Source organism: Leucoraja erinacea, chromosome 20 (genome assembly GCF_028641065.1).
Source record: "Leucoraja erinacea ecotype New England chromosome 20, Leri_hhj_1, whole genome shotgun sequence".
NCBI lineage: Eukaryota > Metazoa > Chordata > Chondrichthyes > Rajiformes > Rajidae > Leucoraja > Leucoraja erinaceus.
The window spans coordinates 9,836,972-9,859,186 of NC_073396.1; the positions used below are offsets into that span (position 1 = coordinate 9,836,972).

At 43.6% G+C, this 22,215-nt stretch overlaps 1 protein-coding gene across 1 annotated transcript; it reads right to left on the minus strand.

Moving 5' to 3' along the window:
* Window positions 1–386: 386 nt before the first annotated feature.
* Window positions 387–21,384, minus strand: LOC129706753 (cytoglobin-2-like). The gene is made up of 3 exons (XM_055651206.1): window positions 21,152–21,384; window positions 8,278–8,509; window positions 387–2,667 (listed from the first exon to the last, which is right to left on the minus strand). The coding sequence occupies exons 1-3, from the start codon at window positions 21,247–21,249 to the stop codon at window positions 2,521–2,523; spliced, it is 477 nt and encodes a 158-aa protein (XP_055507181.1). The 5' UTR covers window positions 21,250–21,384; the 3' UTR covers window positions 387–2,520.
* Between the last annotated feature and the right edge of the window lie 831 nt (window positions 21,385–22,215).

Here is a 22,215-nt window from a genome sequence, read left to right on the forward strand (position 1 = left end):
CTACACACTGGGGGGAAATGTACAGAGGCCAATTAACCTACAAACCTGCTCATCTTTGGGAAGTGGGAAGAAACTAGGGGAAACCTACTCGGTCGCTGTGAGAACGTGCTGTCTCTGTGGAGTTTGCAGCCAAGGTCAGGATTGAACCCACATCTCTGGCACTGTGAGGCAGTTGCTCTACCAGCTGAGCCATTGTACTGCACAGTCTGATTTTATAAGACCTTGCTGAATGGAAGTGAATATTTATCTTTAACCATCCACAGATTTCAAAGCTCCTCCTTGTTTACCTTTTGAACACATTTTTACACATATTTCCAGCTACTTTTATGACTTAAGAAAGGCTCTCAATATTTTAGAGCACCAGAATGTCAATGTGAAGATAAACATTATGAGCAACGAGTTTTTATTGCACTGAAGAATTAAATACAAGCTTGCAAGATCTGCTACATCACCCATCACTTTGCAAATAACTTTGAAAGCTATAACATGAGCTAAAAATTGATAAAATAAAATTCCTCCGTTGTATGAATATTGGTAAATATATATTCAAAAAGATATAATTTAGATTAAAAAAATTATCATATTCATGAAATAAATTGTACATCATCTATAATATCAGATGATAACGTGCATTAAATAATTTGCTGGCCATTTGAATAACTTGTATAACGTTATTTTTAATTAATTGTTGGCACACGCTTTAAAAACAGGACACATATTAACTTCCTGCATTATACATAATAAGATCAAAACAGGTTTATCAATAAGGGATATCGAGGACCAGAGGACATGTGTTCAAGGTGAAGGGGAAACGCTTTAATAGGAATCTGAGGGGGAACTTTTTCACACAAAAAGTGGTGGGTGTATGGAACCAGCTGCCAGAGGAGGTAGTTGAGGCTGGGGCTATCCCATCATTTAAGAAACAATTAGACAGGTACACGGATAGGACCGGTTTGGAGGGATATGGACAAAGCGCAGGCGAGTGTTGCTGGGACATTGTTGGCCGGTGTGGGCGAGTTGGGCCAAAGGGCCTGTTTCCACACTGTATCACTCGATGACTCTATACATAATTCAGCGCATATACACCCCCAAGTATTTAATCTCATTGTGAAATAAAAACAAAGACTGCTTAAAAAAAAAAAATACCCAGAAGATCAGGCAGCATTGGTAGATAGAGAAAAATAATAACATACGAGACCTTTCAGCACTTACAATGGTAGATATTTCTCAGCATTTTGGGCTTGCATTTCAGATATTAAGCATCTTCATATCTTTCCTTTTAATACTATTCAGTTGATAATATTTCACTTTGCTACTTCATTATTCTAAGCTTTACATCGTGATTATTTTTCCTCCCCATTATTATTTTTGGCCAATGATCCACGGTGGTTTGGAGCATAGAAAACCACAGCACTAGAACTAACCCTTCGGCCCACAATGTCTGTGCCAAACACGATGTCAAGAGAAACTAATCTCATCTGCCTGCACATAACCCATATCCTTCCGTTTCCTGCAATTGCAGGGAGTACAATTGCAGATTCGAAGGGCCAAGGTGAAACAAGGTATATGTTCTATCTCTCTACATTAGATTAGATTCAACTTTATTGTCATTGCACAAATACGAGTACAGGTACACCGAAATGCAGTTTAGCATCTAATCAGAGTGCAAGGTAGTAAAATACTGGTTAAACCAACATGTACAATGTGAATCATCGTCTATATCTCTTGTTTCCCTTCCATGTAACTTTCGGTCTGAAGAAGGGTCTCGACCCAAAACGTCACCCATTCCTTCTCTCCAGAGACGCTGCCTGTCCTGCTGAGTTACTCCAGCATTTTGTGCCTATCTTCGGTTTAAACCAGCATCTGCAGTTCCATCCTACAGACATACACATATGTCTGATATGCTTGTCTGAAGAAGAGGTCTTGACCCGAAACGTCACCTATTCCTTTTCTCTAGAGATGCTGTGTTGCCCACTGAGTTACTCGAGCATTTGTGTCTATCACCAGTATGTGTAAGTATTAGGTCCTTCCACCTACCAGTACGTAGGTGTAAGCCTTGTGAGAGAGAAGCCATGAAATTAATGGAGGGAATCCAAACAGAGATAACTGCACTCAAGGGGACGTGGAGCGTACCAATCTCAGATTAAAAGGAGAGATTATAAAATATACAAATTGGAGCATATCAGAGCACAGTTCTTTAGAAAGCCATTCACCATAAATGAAAGTGGTCTAGGTTTATACATTTCCATTGAATTAAAATGTTATTTTATGTTAAACCACATTTAAATATTACTTATTAAATTATGCTAATTGATCAAAAAATTACTTCTTACTTTGATGTGATTTAAACAAGAAGTGATTCATAGGTTTGTCATTTTTTTTAAATGATATTCCAAGTCTTTTATTCATCAGTTTTTGTTTAAAATATGTATTAAAATTCTGGTCATGTTATTATATGCTGTACACAGTTTAGTGATAATACGAGTCGATTAATTCATCGATTGTGGGAGGAGCGTCAATCTAGGAAGCTGCTTCGATTTTCTTGTAGGAATTCTCGAGATAATTGTAAATGATATTGAACAGCTTTTCCCAGGCTTCACGGATCTCAGGCTTAAAACCTTCTCCCAATGTCTCTGTCAGAATAGTGAGGATCACGTTAAATATAATCTGCAATGCAAAATAAAATAGCGTGAGAATGGAACAGATCTCAGAACACAGTTTGACTTGCAGTAAAGTGAACTCACTTTGCATCATTTCAACTGGTGAATCATTGCCAACATTAACCCCATTTTATTTCCCCCGCGTTCCCAAACAATCCCACCGAGTTTGTACCACTCACCTGGACCAAAGGCAATTTTCAGTGGTCAACTAATTTATCAGCCCACATAGAGTCATGGAGTGATACAGTGTGGAAACAGGCCTTCCCGTGTATCTACCTGATTTATACCTCTCATGATTTTATACACCTCTACAAGATCACCCCTTATCCTCCTGCGCTCCCTGCCTACTCAACCTTTCCCTATAGCTCAGACCCTCTAGTCCTGGCAACATCCTCGTAAATCTTCTCTGAACCCTTTCAAGCTTGACACTATTCCTATAACATGGTGCCCTGAACTGATCGCAATACTGTAGATGCGGACTCACCAACGTCTTATACAACAGCAACATGACCCCCCCCCCATCTTCTCTACTCATCTTTGGGATGTGGGAGGAAAATCGGAGCATCCACAGGAAACATATGTGAACACAGGGAGAATATACAAACCTCTCACAGATGCTATAGAATATCAGGATTGAGCCCAGATAGCTGAAACTGTGAGGCAGCTGCATTACTGGCCCGCACATGAACGTGGCCACATAGCTTTGTGTTGCGTGAATCTAGTCCGATAGATACTAATGAAGTCTATGTCTTATTCTATAAAATATATATCATCCAAGATATCCATTATTTCTCATATGGTTTCTAAATGTTATTTTTCAAATGTATCTAATAGCTTCTTTTTATAGGCATACTGTACAAGATGCAGCTGAATCAAGCCAAAGGGAAAAGGTTGATCACTCCAAACTCACCCCCTTCTGAACGCACAGCCGCTATTTTTTAAAAATATTAATTTTTAATTTATCATCTTGACCTCCCTCCTCCCGTTACCCATTCCAATTTCTCAAGGCACAACTCTCCGTTTAAAAAAAATACACATTTTTTCTACATACTGACTAGAAACAATCTGCAACATTGAATTATGTTTCAAAAAGCGTTACGTTAATGGCCTTGTCATAATCAGTGGAGTTGAGTTTATTGTCACATACACAGTGTACAGCTTTTATTGCCTTTGTTAATCAGTTAATGTTTTATTATTTCTATGGCACAAGCCCTTTGCTGATTGATACAAATACATCGATAGATGCTCCTGAACACATCATCAGTGATGTGACCTGGGGTCATTGGGTGTTTCGGGTCTTTCAACATCAGACACCCTCACCCAGGGCGACCCAGCCGTGGTTGATCAGACCACGACTTGTGTTCAGGTGGCATTCGCTCCTCCCCATGGACCTCCTCTCCTGATCCAGAGCCATCTCGAGGCCTTCTCCGCTGCCTCTGTGGTGTTCTTGATGGCCTTTCTCCTCGCCACTCCGTTTATGCCCAGTGCACGCAAGGCTTTGTAGAGCGATTGCCCTGCAAAACCTCTGCAGCCAACCTCGATGGGCATACACCTTGCCTTCCAGCCCTGCTTGCGCCACCATATTATGTGAATAAAACGTTAAATATCCAGTGAAATTCAGAATACGAAGTTGGTGTGGGGAAAGTGACACTGAGGTGATAAATCAGCCAACTCCGGCTTCCACTTCTAATGTTCTTATGAAATCACATTAATCTTAAATATCACAATGACTTTTAAAAAACGATTTTCTTTGTTTGCGCTCAGAAAGTTAGTATTTAGCATCATAAAACAAATGTTAAATTTTCAATACAGGAGTCCAAACAAAACATTAGGCAGAGAATTTTCAATGCAGTAATTACGGAGGAAGTCAGGTAGGACAGATAATGACATGGACGCTACAGAAATTATAGCGTTTAGATGCTTTTGTTGTGTGTTAACCAGTCAGCGGAAAGATAATGCATGATTACAATTGTTCCACCCACAGTGTCCAGATACATTTTCAAGAAGGGCTGCAGGGGAAATGCTGGGAATTATAGGCCGGCGAGCTTAACATCTACAGTTGGAAAGTTACTTGAGAGTATTCTGAGGGATAGGATATACAGGCATTTGGATGGGAAAGGGCTGATTAAGGACAGTCAGCATGGTTTTGTACATGGGAGGTCAGGTCTCATAAATCTGATTGAGGTTTTTGAAGACGTGACCAAAAAGGTTGATGAGGGCAGAGCTGTAGATGTTGTGGACATGGACTTCATGGAAGGAAGCAGAGGGTGATGGTGGAAAGTTGCTTCACGGAGGCCCATGACTAGTGGTGTGCCTCAGGATTCATTGCTGGGCCTGTTACTGTTTGTCATCTACCTCAATGAGAACATACTGGGCAAGATTAGCAAGTTTGCTGATGATACAAAAGTGGGTGGATTTACAAATAGTGAAGATGGTTGTGAAAGATTGCAGCAGGATCTTGATCGATTGGCCAGGTGGGCTGAGGAATGGTTGACAGAGAATTGTGAGGTGTTGCATTTTGGGATGTCAAACAAAGGTAGGACCTACACAGTAAATGGTAGGCCTCTGGGGGGTGTTGTAGAGCAGAGGGATCTAGGAGTACAGGTGCATGATTCCTTGAAGGTTGAGTTACAGGTAGGTAAGGTGGTCAAAAAGCCTTTTGGCACGCTGGCCTTCATCAGTCAGAGCATTGAGTATAGAAGTTGATAGGTTATGTTGCAGTTGTATAAGACGTTGGTGAGACCGCATTTAAGATATTATGTTCTGTTCTGGGCACTATGTTATAGGAAAGATATTGTCAAGCTTGAAAGGGTTCAGATAAGATTTACAAGGATGTTGCCAGGAATAGAGGATCTGAGCTATAGGGAGACGTTAAGTTGGCTGAGTCTCTATTCCTTGGAGCGGAGGAGGATGAGGGGTGATCTTATAGAGGTGTACAAAATCATGAGAGAAATAAATCTGGTAGATGCACAGAATCTCTTACCCAGAGTAGGGGAATCGAGGACCAGAGTACATAGGTTCAAGGTGAAGGGGAAAAGATTTAATAGAAATCTGAGGGGTAACATTTTCACACAAAGGGTGGCGCATGTATGGAATAAGCTGCCAGAGGAGGTAGTTGACGCTGGGACTATTCCAACATTTAAGAATCAGTTGGAATGGGACAAGTTTGGATGACTATGGACCAAACACAGGCAGGTGTGTAGCTGGCACATGAATGAATGAATGCATGGATGAATGAATGAATGAATGCATGAATGAATGAGTGCATGTATGCATGAATGAATGAATGTATGAATGAATGAATGAATGGATGAATAAGTTTTATTGGCCAAGTATGTACACATACGAGGAATTTGCCTTGGTGCTCCGCTTGCAAGTAACAACACGACATAGAGTAACAACTGAGAATGACACATAAAGCAATAAACATAAAACATTATAGTTTAAACATGTGATTGAAATAAAATACAGAGAGAAATCCAGAATGATGTTTAGAGGTACCGTATGTCTGATGTTAATGAGTGCCTCTCTCATGATCTTTGTGAGTTTTTCCACAGATGACACAAACGAACAAACACATGCAAAACAGCAAGGAACCATACACGGTGGCAGCCATCGTCAACGCCAGCCGGTTGGCCGGTGTGGGCAATTTGGGCCGAAAGGCCCGTTTCCACAGTGTATCACTCTATGATAACAGCTGGGAAGAAACCGTCCCTGAATCTGGAGATGTGCATTTTCACACTTCTGTACCTTTTGCCCGATGGGAGGGGGGAGCAGAGGGAGTGGCCAGGGTGCGACTCATCCTGCAGCAATAACCTCATTCAGCATTCATCAAAGATAGCCATTATTTCTCATGCAACGTCTTAATTTGTTATTTTGCAATGAATCTAAACACTAGAGTTAGACAGGTTTGTTTGGTTTATGGGCACGTTGTAGTAGATACTGCTGAATCATGCCACAATGTTAGGACTTTGTTATGAGATTGATTTATTAAGGAATCACGTTTTAAACTGATACGGTTTGGTTCATCTATTACTTGTAAATCAATATTTACATATTAACCTAATCAGAATGGACTTTAGTCAAAAGAGTGCGGTATTCAACTATGCTTGAATCCAAGTTGAGCTAAAGAACCAGATATCTGTACCCAACATCAAGACCTCCATAATGTTGCCCCGTTCCTACCTCATTCCTCAGCTCTCCCGCTGTTGATGAGCCCATCCACTACATTTCAACTTCTCCATTTGTCTGTTCTATTGTCAGTTTTGTTTTTCCAACCAGCGGCCCATCTTCCACCATCCACAGACTAAAACCCGTCCAAATCTAAACTGACCCTTCCGTTGCAGGTTCTCTACCTAAAGCTCCCTCTGCCTCCACAGATGCCGCCAGACTCGCTGCATTCCTCCTGCACTTTGTTTTCAGGTACCAATTATCTAACTTCCACCGCTTCACTTCGACCCAGCAACCACACCTTTTGCTGATCTCTCTCCAGATATCGCCTGACAAATATTAACACACTTCCGTTATAAATCAATCTCATGACTTTAAAATCTTAACTTCGTGGCTCGAATCCTGGTTAAACAACGACTCGATTTAAATAGTCCTGTCTTTAATGAAAAGCAAATCTGTCCTGATCATAACTTCCTCTGGCCCAGATACCAGTGATCCTCTTATTCTGACCATTTACACCTCCCCAATTTAATCTCCTCATCACCTTCCTTCCTAAACCTCTCCAAATCTTTCTTCTTAAGGTTCTTAGTGAAATGCTATCTTGGTCTGGACCTTTTGTCATCTGCTCAACTATTTCCTTTTATAACACCTTATTTAATTTTGTCCAATGTTCATGTACAGCATAATGCAATAATGCAAGAACAGATGTAGAAACAAAGAACTGCAGATGCTAGTTTATACCAGAGATAGACACAAAGTGCTGGAGTAACTCAGTGGGTCAGGCAGCATCCCCGGAGAAAAAAGGACAGGCAATGTTCTTGGGTGATGCCTAAAACCTCGCCCATCCTTTTTCTTCCGTAATGCTGCCTGACCCGCTGAGTTACTCTAGCACTTTTTGTCTATAATGCAAGAACAGTTCTATATAAAAGGGCAGCACCGTGGCACAAAGCTGGTAGAGCCACTGCCTCACAGCGCCAGAGACCCGGGTTCAATCCAGACCTATGTGTGAAGTTTGAATGTTTACCACATGATCGCAAGGGTTTCCTCCAGTAGCTCCGGGTTCCTCCCACATTCCCAAAGACGTGCAGGTTTGTAGGTTAATTAGCCCCCTGAAAATATTGCCCCCAGTGTGTAGGGAGTGGATGCGAAAGATGGATAACATACGTGTTATAGGTGTAATATAACACACAACATATGAAATGTTTCTATACAACATGGAACATCTAGATCATTGGTTAGATCGATGATCCAACATCGAACTAGACCATAGATGCTCGATAGTGATCAATGCTCAGCATGGACTCGGTGGGCCGAAGGGCCTGTCCCCATGCTGTTTCTCCAAACTGAGCTAAACGGAGCTAAAATGCAAGATTTTGTTGAGAGTCATCAGCTTTCTTTCTATCAAGTTTGAGGTGAAGCGAGAGACCAGGGTAATTTGGGGACTTACCCGAAAGTTGTGCACCCCCACTTTGTGCACATGAACGTGCCTCTCCGCCAAGTGTGTCATAATGTCACAGGCTGCGTCCCAGTTTTCCAGATTCTCAATGAGGTCATTGAGCCGGTTCATCACGGCCTTGCCATGTCTCTTGATCTGAGCCGATTTTTGCATTTCTTCCTCGGTCGAAATGTTCTTGAACGTTTTGAAGTACTTCTTTGTTTCAGGGTAATCCTTGAACAATCTAAGTCATACAAGTTAAGCAAAATTTTAGTTCATTGGCAGTAACAAAAAGTAGCGAGGTCTCTTTTCACCAAAACACTCTCGATTTTGTTACTCTCAATCTCAATTGTTACTCTCAATAAAAGAGAGAAACATCGATGAGATTCAGAAAACTTATTAATTTGAATACAATAAATGTTGATACTATTGTTTGAGATGTGGAGAGTTTAATCTGGTACTGCGATCTTTCTTGGTGGTTTACTGCTGTTATCCGCTTTGCAATATTAACTATCATAGAGTCTAACGTAACATTTTTAAAACATTTGCATGACTGTGACTAAGATAGTTAATATTGCAAGGCAGATAACAGCGATAAACCATCAAGAAAGACCGCAGGTAGATAAAAATGCTGGAGAAACTCAGCGGGTGAGGCAGCATCTATGGAGCGAAAGAATAGGTGACATTTCAGGTCGAGGCCCTTCTTCAGACTGATGGAGGGTCTCGACCCGAAACGTCATCTATTCCTTTGCCCCATAGAAGCTGCCTCGCCCGCTGAGTTTCTCCAGCATTTTTATCTACCTTCGGTTTTCCCAGCAGCTGCAGTTCCTTCTTAAACAAGAAAGACCGCAGTATCCGATTACACTCTCCACATCTCAAAATAGTTAGATGACGAGAGAAGCAATACAAGTGTCAGACAACTGGAAGAGGAAGAGAATAGAGGCTGCAGCGGAGAAAATAATCACTCAATTGGGCAATACAGAGATTATCAAGTCCGTATTTTGCAGATTGCAGCTTTCTGTCACAAAACAATGCAGGACAATAAGAGGGGAAAACATATCAGGGGGTTTCATTTGTAGGAGGATCAGAAAAAGTTAGGAGGTTACAATATCCATTGAGAAAGCAGACAATATTATCATGCTGAAGCTACAAAACGTGGATGAGCAGAAATGTTGAGTAAAAATGGCCGGCAAGTTCAAATATTCGAAAAAGCAGAATGTTGATGTCATGATGAAAAACAATAAGGAATTGAGGCAGAAGTAGACCAGAAACAGTGGTAGACGCCAGAGAAAATGACAGCTTTCAAGACAAGGAGTCAACCTAATCGGCACAGTGGATTTTCATACATCATGGAATGATAATTGTATTGGCCCAGTGCCATCTAAGGAGTTTCAAAAGAAAAAAATAACTGAAACTGAGCAACCACAATCATATAATAACTACAATTATATTACAAACTGTAATTATGTGAATAATGGCTTTTCACTGTTGCAACTTATATTTTTAGGTTTTAACAAATCTGCAAATATATAACTTTTAGAAATGGTTCATTCATGCAACTAATAACAAGTTATCTAGCTATATAATAAATGTTTTTTTTGTGCGACACTAATTTTGTTTGACAGTACCAGCCAACGTTCGTTTCGTACCCGGCCTCTAGTTGCAAACGCCGTAAGTATATTGTGAGGAGTTAATCTGGTAATAAGTCTACAAATATGTGATGATGGCATTCAGCCAAATAGCGAGGCAAACCCTGGAGGTCCACAGACAGCACGCAATTGAGTGCATGAATTATGAAATAAGAAGATACATTTTGGTTTCACTTGTTGTATATTATCATACATTATGACAAGGATGTGCAACACTCAGGCATAATGAAGTCAATTCAGCAACGTTGAACAGGGAAAGGGCATTAAATGCACATTGAATATTCACTTGATGTGGTACATCTTGACTCTGCATCACGGTACAAGTGCACCGAGAATGTGGTCTGCGTGACAGAGATCTCCCTGAAGCATCTCGTGTATGAAAGACTCTTATCACTCAGACAATGCAGGTAATTTGAGGAGACTCAAGTGAGCATTGCATCAAGTACAAGCATGCCGACATTATGGTGCTGCATGAACAATAAGCGTAGTCACATTCGCTACAAGGTGTTGCTTGCGACTTGGTGATTTATTCAACATGCAATCCTACTCTACTGCATGCATTTATGGAGTGATACCACTGTAGACTTTAGATATACAGGGTGGAAACAGGCCCTTTGGCCCATCAAGTCCGCGACGACCAGCGATCCCCGTACACTACGACTATCCTAAACACTGGGGACAATTTACAATTTTATCGAAGCCAATTCACCTGCAAACCCGTACGTCTTTGGAGTGTGGGAAGAAATCAGAGCACCTGGAGAAAAGCCACACAGGTCATAGGGAGAACGAACAAACTCCATACAGACAGCATCCCTAGTCAGGACTGAAGCCGGGTCTCTGGCGCTGTGAGGCAGCAACTCCACGGCTGTGCCACCATAGGTTTAGGTTTATTATTGTCATGTGTGCCGAGGTCGAGTAAAAAGCTTTGTTTTGCATGCAATACATTCAAATAATACTATAAATACAACCATGACAAATTCAGTACAATAGATATATCAAGGGGGGGAGATGCAAAGTACAGGAAATAATTGTGATGTTGTTGTGTATCAGATTCATAGACAAACTGTAATGTCTGTACTTACAGGTAGAAAATAGAGTGATTGTGTCAGATAATAATAAATCCCTCTCTGGGAAGAACACGCAAAGAGTCGCCACATTCCAGCGTGGAGAATCACTTGATAATTTCTAGTGTTCTTTACAATTCCTAAAATAATCTACGCGGAGCAGTACAAGATTAAAATTCCTAAAATATTTTGTGCAGTGGAATCAATGAGTGGGACTGAGAAGCGTCTCGACCCGAAACATCATCTATTCCTTTTCTCCAGAGATGTTGCCTGACCCGCTGAGTTACTCCAGCATCTTGTGTTTATCAGTGGGACTCGGTGCAGAGTTCACACTTGAGCGGCCCCTAGATATGAACGATTAAGTGGCGTTCTCCTGGGAATTATGGATGAACGAATGAAGGGAAGAGCAGGCGAAAGGTTGGAGAAAAGAAAGAAGGTGGCAGGTGGGGGGAGTGGTGATGTTGGGGTGGGGAGGGAGGAGGGCTGAGAGCAGCATGGTGGTGCAGCGGTAGAGTTGCTGCCTTACAGCGCCAGAGAGCCGGGTTCGATCCCGACTACGGGTGTTTGTCTATATGGAATTTGTGCGTTCTCCCTGTGGCCTGCGTGGGTTTTCTCCGGGTGCTCCGGTTTGCTCCCACACTCCAAAGATGGACAGGTTGTAAATTGTCCCTGGTGTGTAGGATAGCATTAGATTGCGGGAATCGCTGGTTGGTGCGGAATCGGTGGGCTGAAGGAACTATATCCGCACTGTATCTCTAAACTAAACTAAAAGCAGGATGCCCAAGTGAACAAAGTGTCGAGAAATCTATTCATCTTCCTGCATCTCAGTGTGGAAGAATGAGTTTCAGTAAAGGCGTTCTCACTAAATGTAGGCACCTGCTTCAAACACAGCTGGAACCACAGAGCAAGGCTAGGGATTACAGCAAGAGTGGCCGAACAGGCATCCACAACCACAAACCTTTACACATTTTGATCCTCCCATTTCTCCCAATGATACATTTGATGCATAACATTCAAGAGTCAAGACAAGAGTGTTTTATTGTCATGTGTCCCAGATAGGACAATGAAATTCTTACTTGCTGCAGCACAACAGATTATGTAAACATAGAACATAACAGGAGAAGAAAATGTTCAGTGTGTATATACACATGCACACATACTCAATAAATAACAAATATAGTGCAATAATAATAATAATAATAATAATAATAATAATAATAATAGCCTGTTGCAGTTCAGAGTTTATTTGTTGTTGTGTTTAATAGCCTGATGGCTGTAGGGAAGAAGCTGTTCCTGAACCTGGACATTACAGTGTTCAGGCTTCCCGATGGCAATGGTGAAATAAGTGTATGGCCAGGACAGTGTGGGTCTTTGATGATGTTGGCTGCCTTTTTGAGGCAGCGAGTTCGATAGATCCCTTCAATGGTGGGGAGGTCAAAGCTAGTGATGGACTGGGCACTGTTCATGTTATGCTAATAACAATAACAAGTTATCAAACTTTTTGTTTTTGTTTGATGCATGTTTTCTTTGACTTCACCATGGGACCTTTCCTACCCTGCCACAATTTGCAAATGCCATAAGTATGTAGTGATGAGTTTCAAAAGAAAAAAAATAACTGAAACTGAAACCGAGCAACCACAATTAACCACAACCGCTCTGAAGAAGGGTCTCAACCCGAAACGTCACCCATTCCTTCGCTCCATAGATGCTGCCTCACCGCTGAGTTTCTCCAGCTTTTTGTCTACCTTCGATATTTCCAGCATTTGCAGTTCTTTCTTAACCACAATTATATAATAACTACAACTTAAATTATATATTGTTTAAAAACAGTAATTATGTGAATAATGGCTTTTCACTGTTTGTAGCTTATATTTTCAGGTTTTAACAATTCTGCAAATATATAATGTTTAGAGATGGTTAACGTTCATGCAACTAATAACAAGTTATCTAACTTTATAATAAATGTTTTTTTTTTGTTTGATACTTAAGAGCCTGTCTCACTTACGCAACCTTTTCAGCGACTGCCGGCACCCGTCATAGGTCACCGAAAATTTTCACCATGATGAAAATTCAGCAGCGACCAGAAAAACGCTATGACTCCTTGGGTGAGCAGGAGACCTCTCACGACCATACGGCATGTTGAAAATGTTCGGTGACCTATGACGGGTGCCGGCAGTTGCCGAAAAGGTTGCGTTAGTGGGACAGGCCCTTAACTTTGTTTGACAGTATCAGGGAACATTTCGTACCCTGCCTCTATTTGCATACGCCGTAAGTATATTGTGAGGAGTTAATCTGGTAATAAGTCTACAAATATGTAATAATGACATTCACCCAAATGGCAAGGCAATAACCCTGGAGGTGCACTGACAGCCTGCAATTCCTGACGTAGTGCCTTCCACCAGGTTGTTGGAGATGCTGAGGTTCCGTGCCAAGGGAGGGACAGTCCTTCAGTGAATCAAAAAGTTGCAGTTCTCTCTCCGGGCGACTGCATTCACCTCCATCCTCCGCATATTTCTCTCCTGCCCTGTGTCACCAAACAACCTCATGCTGGTCTATCTGATAAAGTTAAAAAAACTGAAATCTTGGCTTCAAACTCTTCAGATTAGGGGAAGCACAAGGGCTGTTAGTACAAACATCAGTGCAGCTTTGATTTTAAAGATTTGCACTGGATTATTTATTTACTTCTGGCTTTTAGTCATATGTTCCAGGAGCAAAATTAGGCCATTCAGCCCATTAAGTCTACTCTGCCATTCAATCGCAACTGATGTATGTAGTTTGTATGTAGTTTTAATTTTTTTTTAAACTGGGTATGTGTGTGGGGGGGCGGGGGTTGGGGGGGAAACTTTTAAAATCTTTCCCCTGCAAGGAGAACCCAACCTTTTCTCTGTTGGGTCTCCGTTGTCGTTGGGGCCTAGCACCGTGGAGCGGCCTCCAGCAGGAACAACCTGGGGCTCCAGTCGCGGAGCCTGCGGACTTACTTACCATCGTGGAGCTGGCCGAGTTCGGAGCGGGAGGAGCTGTGGTGGCGAGCTGCTGCGGCCCGACCCAGGAAATTCGGGGGCTCCAGCCGCCGGCCCAATGGACGGTGACACCGGGAGCCCGCGGGTTCCTGCTGGGAGACCGTTTTTCGGAGCTTCCGCAACAGCGACTTCTCCCGCCCGAGTTGCGGGGTTGAGGATGACCTGGGGCGGGGCCTTACATCGCCCGGCGCGGCTTTAAATGGCCGCGGGACTTGTTAGCGCACGCCGGGGGCTCCAACACCAAGACCCGGAGCGCGGCCTTGTATCGCCCGGCGCGGCTTTATAATTGCCGCGGGACTTATTTACCATCGCCCGCTGGGGGCTTTGACTCTGACATCGTGAGGAGAATGAAGAGAGCAGGGGAGAGATAAGACTTTGCCTTCCATCACAGTGAATCTCCTCCTCACTGTGTTCGTGTAAATTGTGTTGTGTCTTGGTTCTTCTTCTTGTTCACTTCAGGTGAAGCATGCAGCACTGTGCAAATTAAATGTGAAAACCAAATTTCGTTTGAATCTCTGGGTTCAAATGACAACAAATGAATTGTATTGGATTGTGTCTTTCCCGAATCAGCCCCATTCCCCTGCCTTCTCCCCATAACCCCTGACACCAAACAAGAATTTGCGAATACACCCAAAATGTTGGAGTAACTCAGCAGGACAGGCAGCATCTCTGAAGAGAAGGAATGGGTGACGTTTCGATTCGAGATCCTTCTTCCGTTTCAAGTAGGGTCTTGAACTGAAACGTCACAAATTCCTTCTTTCCGGAGATGCTGCCTGTCCCGCTGAGTTACTCCAACATTTTGGGCCTATCTTCAGTGTTAACCAGCATCTGCAGTTTCTTCCCACACAAGAATCGGTCAATCTTGATTTCAGTTTTGCAGCATGTTGATCAGTAACGGAGAAAGAGTAGGATTACTGAACACTGAAACAGGCATGTGCTTCACGGTACCCTGCTCTTTCTTTCCTTTTTCTTTCACCTGAATGATCTCTTCCTTTTGTGTCTTCCCCTTTTGGCTGCTCCTTTGCAACTGGAGGCAAATACTCCGCCGTCTTGTTATTGAGATTCAGAGACAAGGAATTCACATGTTTTCACATTTAATTTGCACAGTGCTGCATGCTTCACCTGAAGTGAAACAGACAGTGACAATGTGTCACTGAGCTGTGTTTGTTTCGTGACATTTAATGCAGCGTCATAGCTTTTCCTGGATGCATTCCGGTCCAAGACTAGAGTCGCCAATCTTGTTTGCAACTAATGAAAAGACTGGTCCCCGCCCCAGTCATTCCTTCATCATCCAGCTCCTGTTCGGCAGAAGATACGGAACCATGAAAGTGTGTGCACCACCAGGCTCAAGAACAGCTTCTTCCCCTCTTTTATTAGAACGGTCCTTCCATAAGCTAGGGTGCTGTCCAATTCACCTCTACCCCATTGTGGGCTGTATTACTCAAATTTCACTGTGCCAATTGGTGCAAGTGACAATAAATGTAAACTTGAAGTTAATTGATGCACTTCTCCAGACTGAAGTAGGGTCTCGACCCGAAACGTCACCCATTGCTTCTCTCCAGAGATGCTGCCTGAATTACTCCAGCTCTTTTGTGTCTATTAACAGATGAAGAAAGGCAGGTTTGTAAATCTTAATACTCAGAATGCCTGCAAAGATCGATGGTGGACGCTTGCTCTACTCTTCTCATTCTGAGCTTGCTGACCTCCGCCATTGTGAAGCAAGCTCAACCTTCACCTATTTATTTATTCTCTTTGTCCACCATATCACATACTTGCCTGTAGTTCAGTTCAGTTTATTGTCAGGTGTGCCGAGGTACAGTGAATAGCGTTTGTTGCGTGCTGTCCATTGTAATTGTAGTTATGCTATAATTGTGGTTGCTCAGTTTCAGTTATGGTTTCTTTCGAAACTATCATGTTAGAACTCCTTGGATGCCACTGTGTCAATTCAATTCAATTATCATTCCACAGTGTTTGAAAATCCATTGTGTCTGGTAGATTGACTCATTGTCTTGGAAGCTAACAGTTTCACTGGCATCTACCATGGTTTCTTACCTACTTCTTCCTCAACAACTCACCGGTTTTGTCATGATGCCAATATTCTGGTTTTTCGAATATTTGAACTTGCTAGCCATTTTTACTCAACATATCCGCTCATCCGAGTTTGGTAGATTCAACATAATGATATTGCTGTTCTTGAGCCTGGTGGTGCACACACTTCCATGCTTCTGTACCTTCTGCCGAACAGGAGCAGGATGATGAAGGAATGACCGGGGCGGGGACCAGTCTTTTCATTAGTTGCGAACGAGATTTGCGACGCCAGTCTTTGCATCCAGGAAAAGCTATCCCGCTGCATTAAATGTCACAAAACAAACAGCTCGGTGACACATTGTCACTGTCTGTTTCACTTCAGGTGAAGCCTGGGGCACTGTGCAAATTAAATGTGAAAACATGTGAATTCCTTGTCTCTGAATCTCAATAACAAGACGGCGGAGTATTTGCCTCCAGTTGCAAAGGAGCAGCCAAAAGGGGAAGACACAAAAAGGAAGAAATCATTCAGGTGGAAGAGAAAGGAAAGAAAGAGCGGGGTTCCGTGAAGCACATGCCTGTTTCAGTGTTCAATAACACTGCTCTTTCCCCGTTACTGATCAGCATGCTGCAAAACCAAAACCAAGGTTGACCGACTCTTGTGTAGGGAGAATCTCTAGATGCTGGGTACCACAATAGACAATAGGTGCAGGAGTAGGACATTCGGCCCTACGAGCCAGCACCACCATTCACTGTGATCATCCACAATCAGTACCCCGTTCCTGCCTTCTCCCCATATCCCTATCTTTAAGAGCTCTATCCAACACTGAAAATAGACTCAAAATGCTGATGCCAAGAATTTCAGTTTTTTTTTATTTTTTTAAACTTTTCCAGATAGACCAGCATGAGGTTGTTTGGTTGGCACTGGGCAGGAGAGAAATATCGGGAGGATGGAGATGAATGTAGTGGCTCTGAGAGGGAACCCGTGCCGTTATGTTTCACTGAATCACTGTCCCTCTCGCGGCTCGGTGCCTCAGCGTCTCCTGCAACCTGGTGGAAGGCACTCAGCGGGACAGGCAGCATCCCTGGAGAGAAGGAATGGGTGACGTTTCGGGTCTGGGGGACCCTTCTTCAGACTGGTTAGGGATAAGGGAAACAAGAGATATAGACGGAGATGTGGAGAGATAAAAGGACAAAGAATGAAAGATATGCAAAAAAGTAACAACGGTAAAGGACAGGCCTTTTGGAGGGTGAAAATGAGAAGCTAGTGTGGCTTGGGTGGGGTAGGGATAGAGAAAGAGGGAATGCCGGGGCTACCTGAAGTGAGAGAAATTAATATTCATACCACTGGGCTGTAAGCTGTCCAAGCGAAATATGAGATGCTGTTCGTCCAATTTACATTTAGCCTCACACTGACAATGGAGGAGATTTCTTTGGAGGGTGGTTATAATGGAACTTGCCATTACAGGATGGATGCAGTACTGGTGTGGCAATACACTTAGTTAGTTTATAAATTTGATGTGGTCTCGTAACTTTGTGGGGTGTTGGCAGTGGAGGCGAGCGGATCAGGGAGGTCATATGGTGAACATTTTAGAGGGTGGGGTTCCTAGAGGCCGATGGCATAGAGGGAGTGCAGAGAAGGTTCACCAGACTGATTCCTGGGATGTCAGGACTGTCTTATGAAGAAAGACTGGATAGACTTGGTTTATACTCTCTAGAATTTAGGAGATTGAGAAGGGATCTTATAGAAACTTACAAAATTCTTAAGGGGTTGGACAGGCTAGATGCAGGAAGAGATTGTTCCCGATGTTAGGGAAGTCCAGGACAAGGGGTCACAGCTTAAGGATAAAGGGGGAAATCCTTTAAAACCGAGATGAGAAGAACTTTTTTCACACAGAGAGTGGTGAATCTCTGGAACTCTCTGCCACAGAGGGTAGTTGAGGCCAGTTCATTGGCTATATTTAAGAGGGAGTTAGATGTGGCCCTTGTGGCTAAGGGGATCAGGGGGTATGGAGAGAAGGCAGGTACGGGATACTGAGTTGGATGATCAGCCATGATCATATTGAATGGCGGTGCAGGCTCGAAGGGCCGAATGGCCTACTCCTGCACCTAATTTCTATGTTTCTATGTTTCTATGTCAATTTCAGTAAGACAGTGCGGTTCAGCTTCAACAAAGCTTGCCAGCAATGGACAAAAAAAGATCAAGGAAATTGTGAGAAGCAGATGAGGATCCATTTGTGCAGGAAGGAACTGGAGATGTGGTTTTACACTGAAGATAGACACAGAATGCTTGAGTAACACAGCGGGACAGGCAGCGTCTCTGGATAGAATAAATGGGTATCATTTCGGGTCGAGACCCTTCTTCAGCCAGTCAAGAGAGAGGGAGATACAGATGTATGGACATGTAAGGTGTGCAAACAGTTTTTCTCATTTGATGTTTCGTTTTCACACCTGACCCTTCCATTTCTCTCTGTCTCCCTCTCCCCCGACTCTCAGTCTGAAGAAGGGTCTCGACCCGAATCGTCACCCATTCCTTCTCTCCAGAGATGCTGCCTGTCCCGCTGAGTTTCTCCGGCATTTTGTGTCTATCTTCGAGAATCCATCTTAAGTGGATACTGAAGCCTATTAACCTACAAACCTGTACATCATTGGAGTGTGGGAGGAGACCGGAGCACCCAGAGAAAACCCACGCAGTCACATGGGGAACGTGCAAACTCTGTACAGACAGCACCAGTAGTCAGGATCGAACCCAGATCTCTGGCGCTGTAAGGCAGCAACTCTACCGCTGTGCCGCCGTGCCACCTCTCGTGATTGATTGTCGGCACGGACTCGACGGGCTGAAGGGCCTGTGTCCATGCTGCATCTCTAAAATACAAAGCCAGCCAAGCCACGGCTCACCCGCCTGTTTTAAAGGTTAGAGAGGTCAGCACGCACTGAAAGCTTTTCCCTGTACCACGGGACACATGGCAATAAACTAAATTAATGTTCCCAATACCAGAAACATTCAATATCGCAAACCTATCACAGATTTATCATCGTTTCACAAATAGTCAGAAACAACTGAACAGAAACAACCAAAATAAATCTACAAAGACATTAAAACTCATCTTGAGCCTCACGGTGAAGTCAGTAGAGGACTCTCTGAGGCAGACCAAACATGGTACAGATTGCTCATTCAGTTTCCTCCCTGCAAATGGTGTGAATTGTTGCAATAATGCACTGCCCATGATGGGCTTAGCAGTTGCATAAAGTGTCCAGCAGCACTACCACAACCCCAAGTTGCCTGCATGTAGTTGCGTGCACATGTACGCATACTCCCCCATGTTATCTGTGATCTACTGAAGTGCCGTCTGTGGAGAGTTTGTAGGTTCCCCCCGTGACCGCGTTGGTTTTCTCAATGATCTTTGGTTTTCCCTCACACTCCAAAGACGTACAGGTATGTAGGTAAATTGGCTTGGCATACGGGTAAATTGTCCCTAGTACGTGTAGGTTAGCGTTAATGTGTGGCTATCGCTGGTCGGTGCAGACTCGGTGGACCAAAGGGCCTGTATCCACATTGTATCTCCAAACTAAACTACCTTGCATCACACACAAAGAATAAATAAATACAAGCCTTTCCAGACATGGATGGGACATGTTTGGATGGATATGGGCCAAACGCAGGCAGGTAAGTCCAGTGAAGGTGGGACATGTTGGCCGGTGCAGGCAAGTTGGGCCAAAGGGCCTGTTTCCATGCTGTATCACTCAATGCCTCTATAACACACCAGCAGCTAGGCATTTTAAAAGTTCACCAAAATCCCCAAATCACACCTTGCCTACAATTAATAAAACTCATCAGAGGGCCACTAATCACCTACAAACTGGAGAGAGACAGAATAGAAACATATAATAGCATTGACATATCCTTCCACAAGTTAGGATATACCTACAGTGTGGCAAGCAGTTAATACTGACATTATACCCAGCATGTTCTTTATAGTTAGTTCTCCATATTTAGTAATTTCCTCCAGGTTTATTCAACTTTGCAAGTTCCATTTATCATCTATGGTTCTTGCAATGCTTGGTATTTATGATTCACTAGGTAGTGTAAAAAAATGTAAGGAACTGCACATAAAGCTATAGATTGAACTAGTTTATACTACTGTTTTTTATAGAATATCTAGAATTTAGTTTTGTTTGGAGATACATCATGGAACAGGCCATGCAGCCCACACCGACCAATCACCCATTCATACCACATCTATGTTATCTCACTCTCTCACCCACTCCCTGCATACTACAGGCTAATTTACAGATGCCAATTTACAGAGGCTGTATCCCCTTTAAGAAACAGTCTCTATAACGTATAATGTTTAACAGTTAGACAGATACATGGTTTGGAGGGATATGGACCAAAAACCAGCAGGTGGGAATAGTATAGCTGGGACATGTTGGCTGGTGTGGGCAAGTTGGGCTGAAGGGCCTGTTCCCATGCTGTCTATCATTCTATGATTCTAATTAACCTACAAACCCACACATCTTTGAGATGTGGGCAGAAACCAGAGCAAACCCAGGGGGAGAACATGCAAACTCCACACAGACAGCACCCAGGACATGATCAAGCCCAGGTGTCTGGCGCTGTGAGGCAGCAGCTCTACCAGCTGCGCCACAGATTCACATTCTAATATATATGTTCTCTACACATCTTTCAGAGAAGGTGAGAGACCAAGGCACGCATCCCACATCTGCAAGATCCCACAACACTATCTCACAAAAGAGCTAGGAATGGCAGCCAATATATTTAGTTCAATTACACCAAGACATCAGTTATCTGACTTACCTGACAGTGCGGTCTGCTGAGTTGCTACAATGCCAAGGTGTCAAAAGTACTTGTGAGAAGCTGTGTAATAGTCCAACTTCTCTCACTTCCAGCATTTTGACTCTGTCCTTGACCTCACCCCACCACCAAGGTTACAAGAAAAGAGACCATCTCTAAAAATAGATCTTGTTACTGCCTGGATTATTAACCGCGTGTTTATTTTTTTTTCTCCTTGCAGGGGTACCGGCTTCCTGGAGGGCATTATAGCGGGGAGGGCACAATAGCACAAGCCTCCAAGGGAAACTACAGGTACGATCTCCTGCCTCTTACCTCAACACCACTGCTCTGCCGTTCGCCTCTGGATCCGCAAACAACTGTTTCCAGATGATGCGAATATGGCCTCTGTCGGCTTCTGTCAGGTCAGTCATCTCTGCAGCGATCAGTGGGAGAGCAACAGCAGCCAGACAGCGAACCTTTTCCCCCCTCTCCACTCTCTGGTGCACAAGTCCGGGCTGCCGGCGACTTTTAAGTTGTTACAAAGGCTCCCTGTGATATCACGTGGCGATCCTCTAAATCACGCCCAGCCACTGTCTATTCCGCCCCTATACTCTCTCCCCCTCTCTCTCTCTCTCTTACACACACACTCACACACACCCCCACTCACACCCACTCACACACGCTCACACCAACACACCCACTCACACACCTACTCACTCACACACACACCCATTCACACACACACTCACACCCACTCACACACACACACTCACACACACACCTACTCACTCACACACACACCCACTCACACACACACACTCACACCACACACACACTCACACTCACACACACACACACACACACACACACACACACACACACACACACACACACACACACACACACACACACACACACACACACACACACACACACACACACACACACACACACTGACACACACCAAGGCTGGTATTAGTTTGTGTGGGAAGGAACTGCAGAAGCTGGTTTACACCGAAGGTAGACACAGAACGCTGGAATAACCCCGTTGAGTTACTAGCTACTAACACAGCCGATTTACTCCAGCAGTTTGCGTCTCTCTGGGATTAGTTAGCGAGGTAATGTTACAAGGAAGACGGTGCAGCGTGTACGCCTTGCAATTGGTCTTGGCCCTTTTAATTCCACGCTTTTAATAACCCACAGACACTGCCAAGAAAGTCCCCCGAGCAGCGGCAGAATGCCACCCGGAGCACGGATCTACACGCTGGAACTACCTGGCAAGCCATCCATCCGGCTGACGTTTCTCATGTTAGGAATCCACTGCGCGCAGGCACGAGATCCCTCCAATATCGCAATTAAAAGGACGAGTTGGAATGAAGTTGCGGCATTCGAACCCG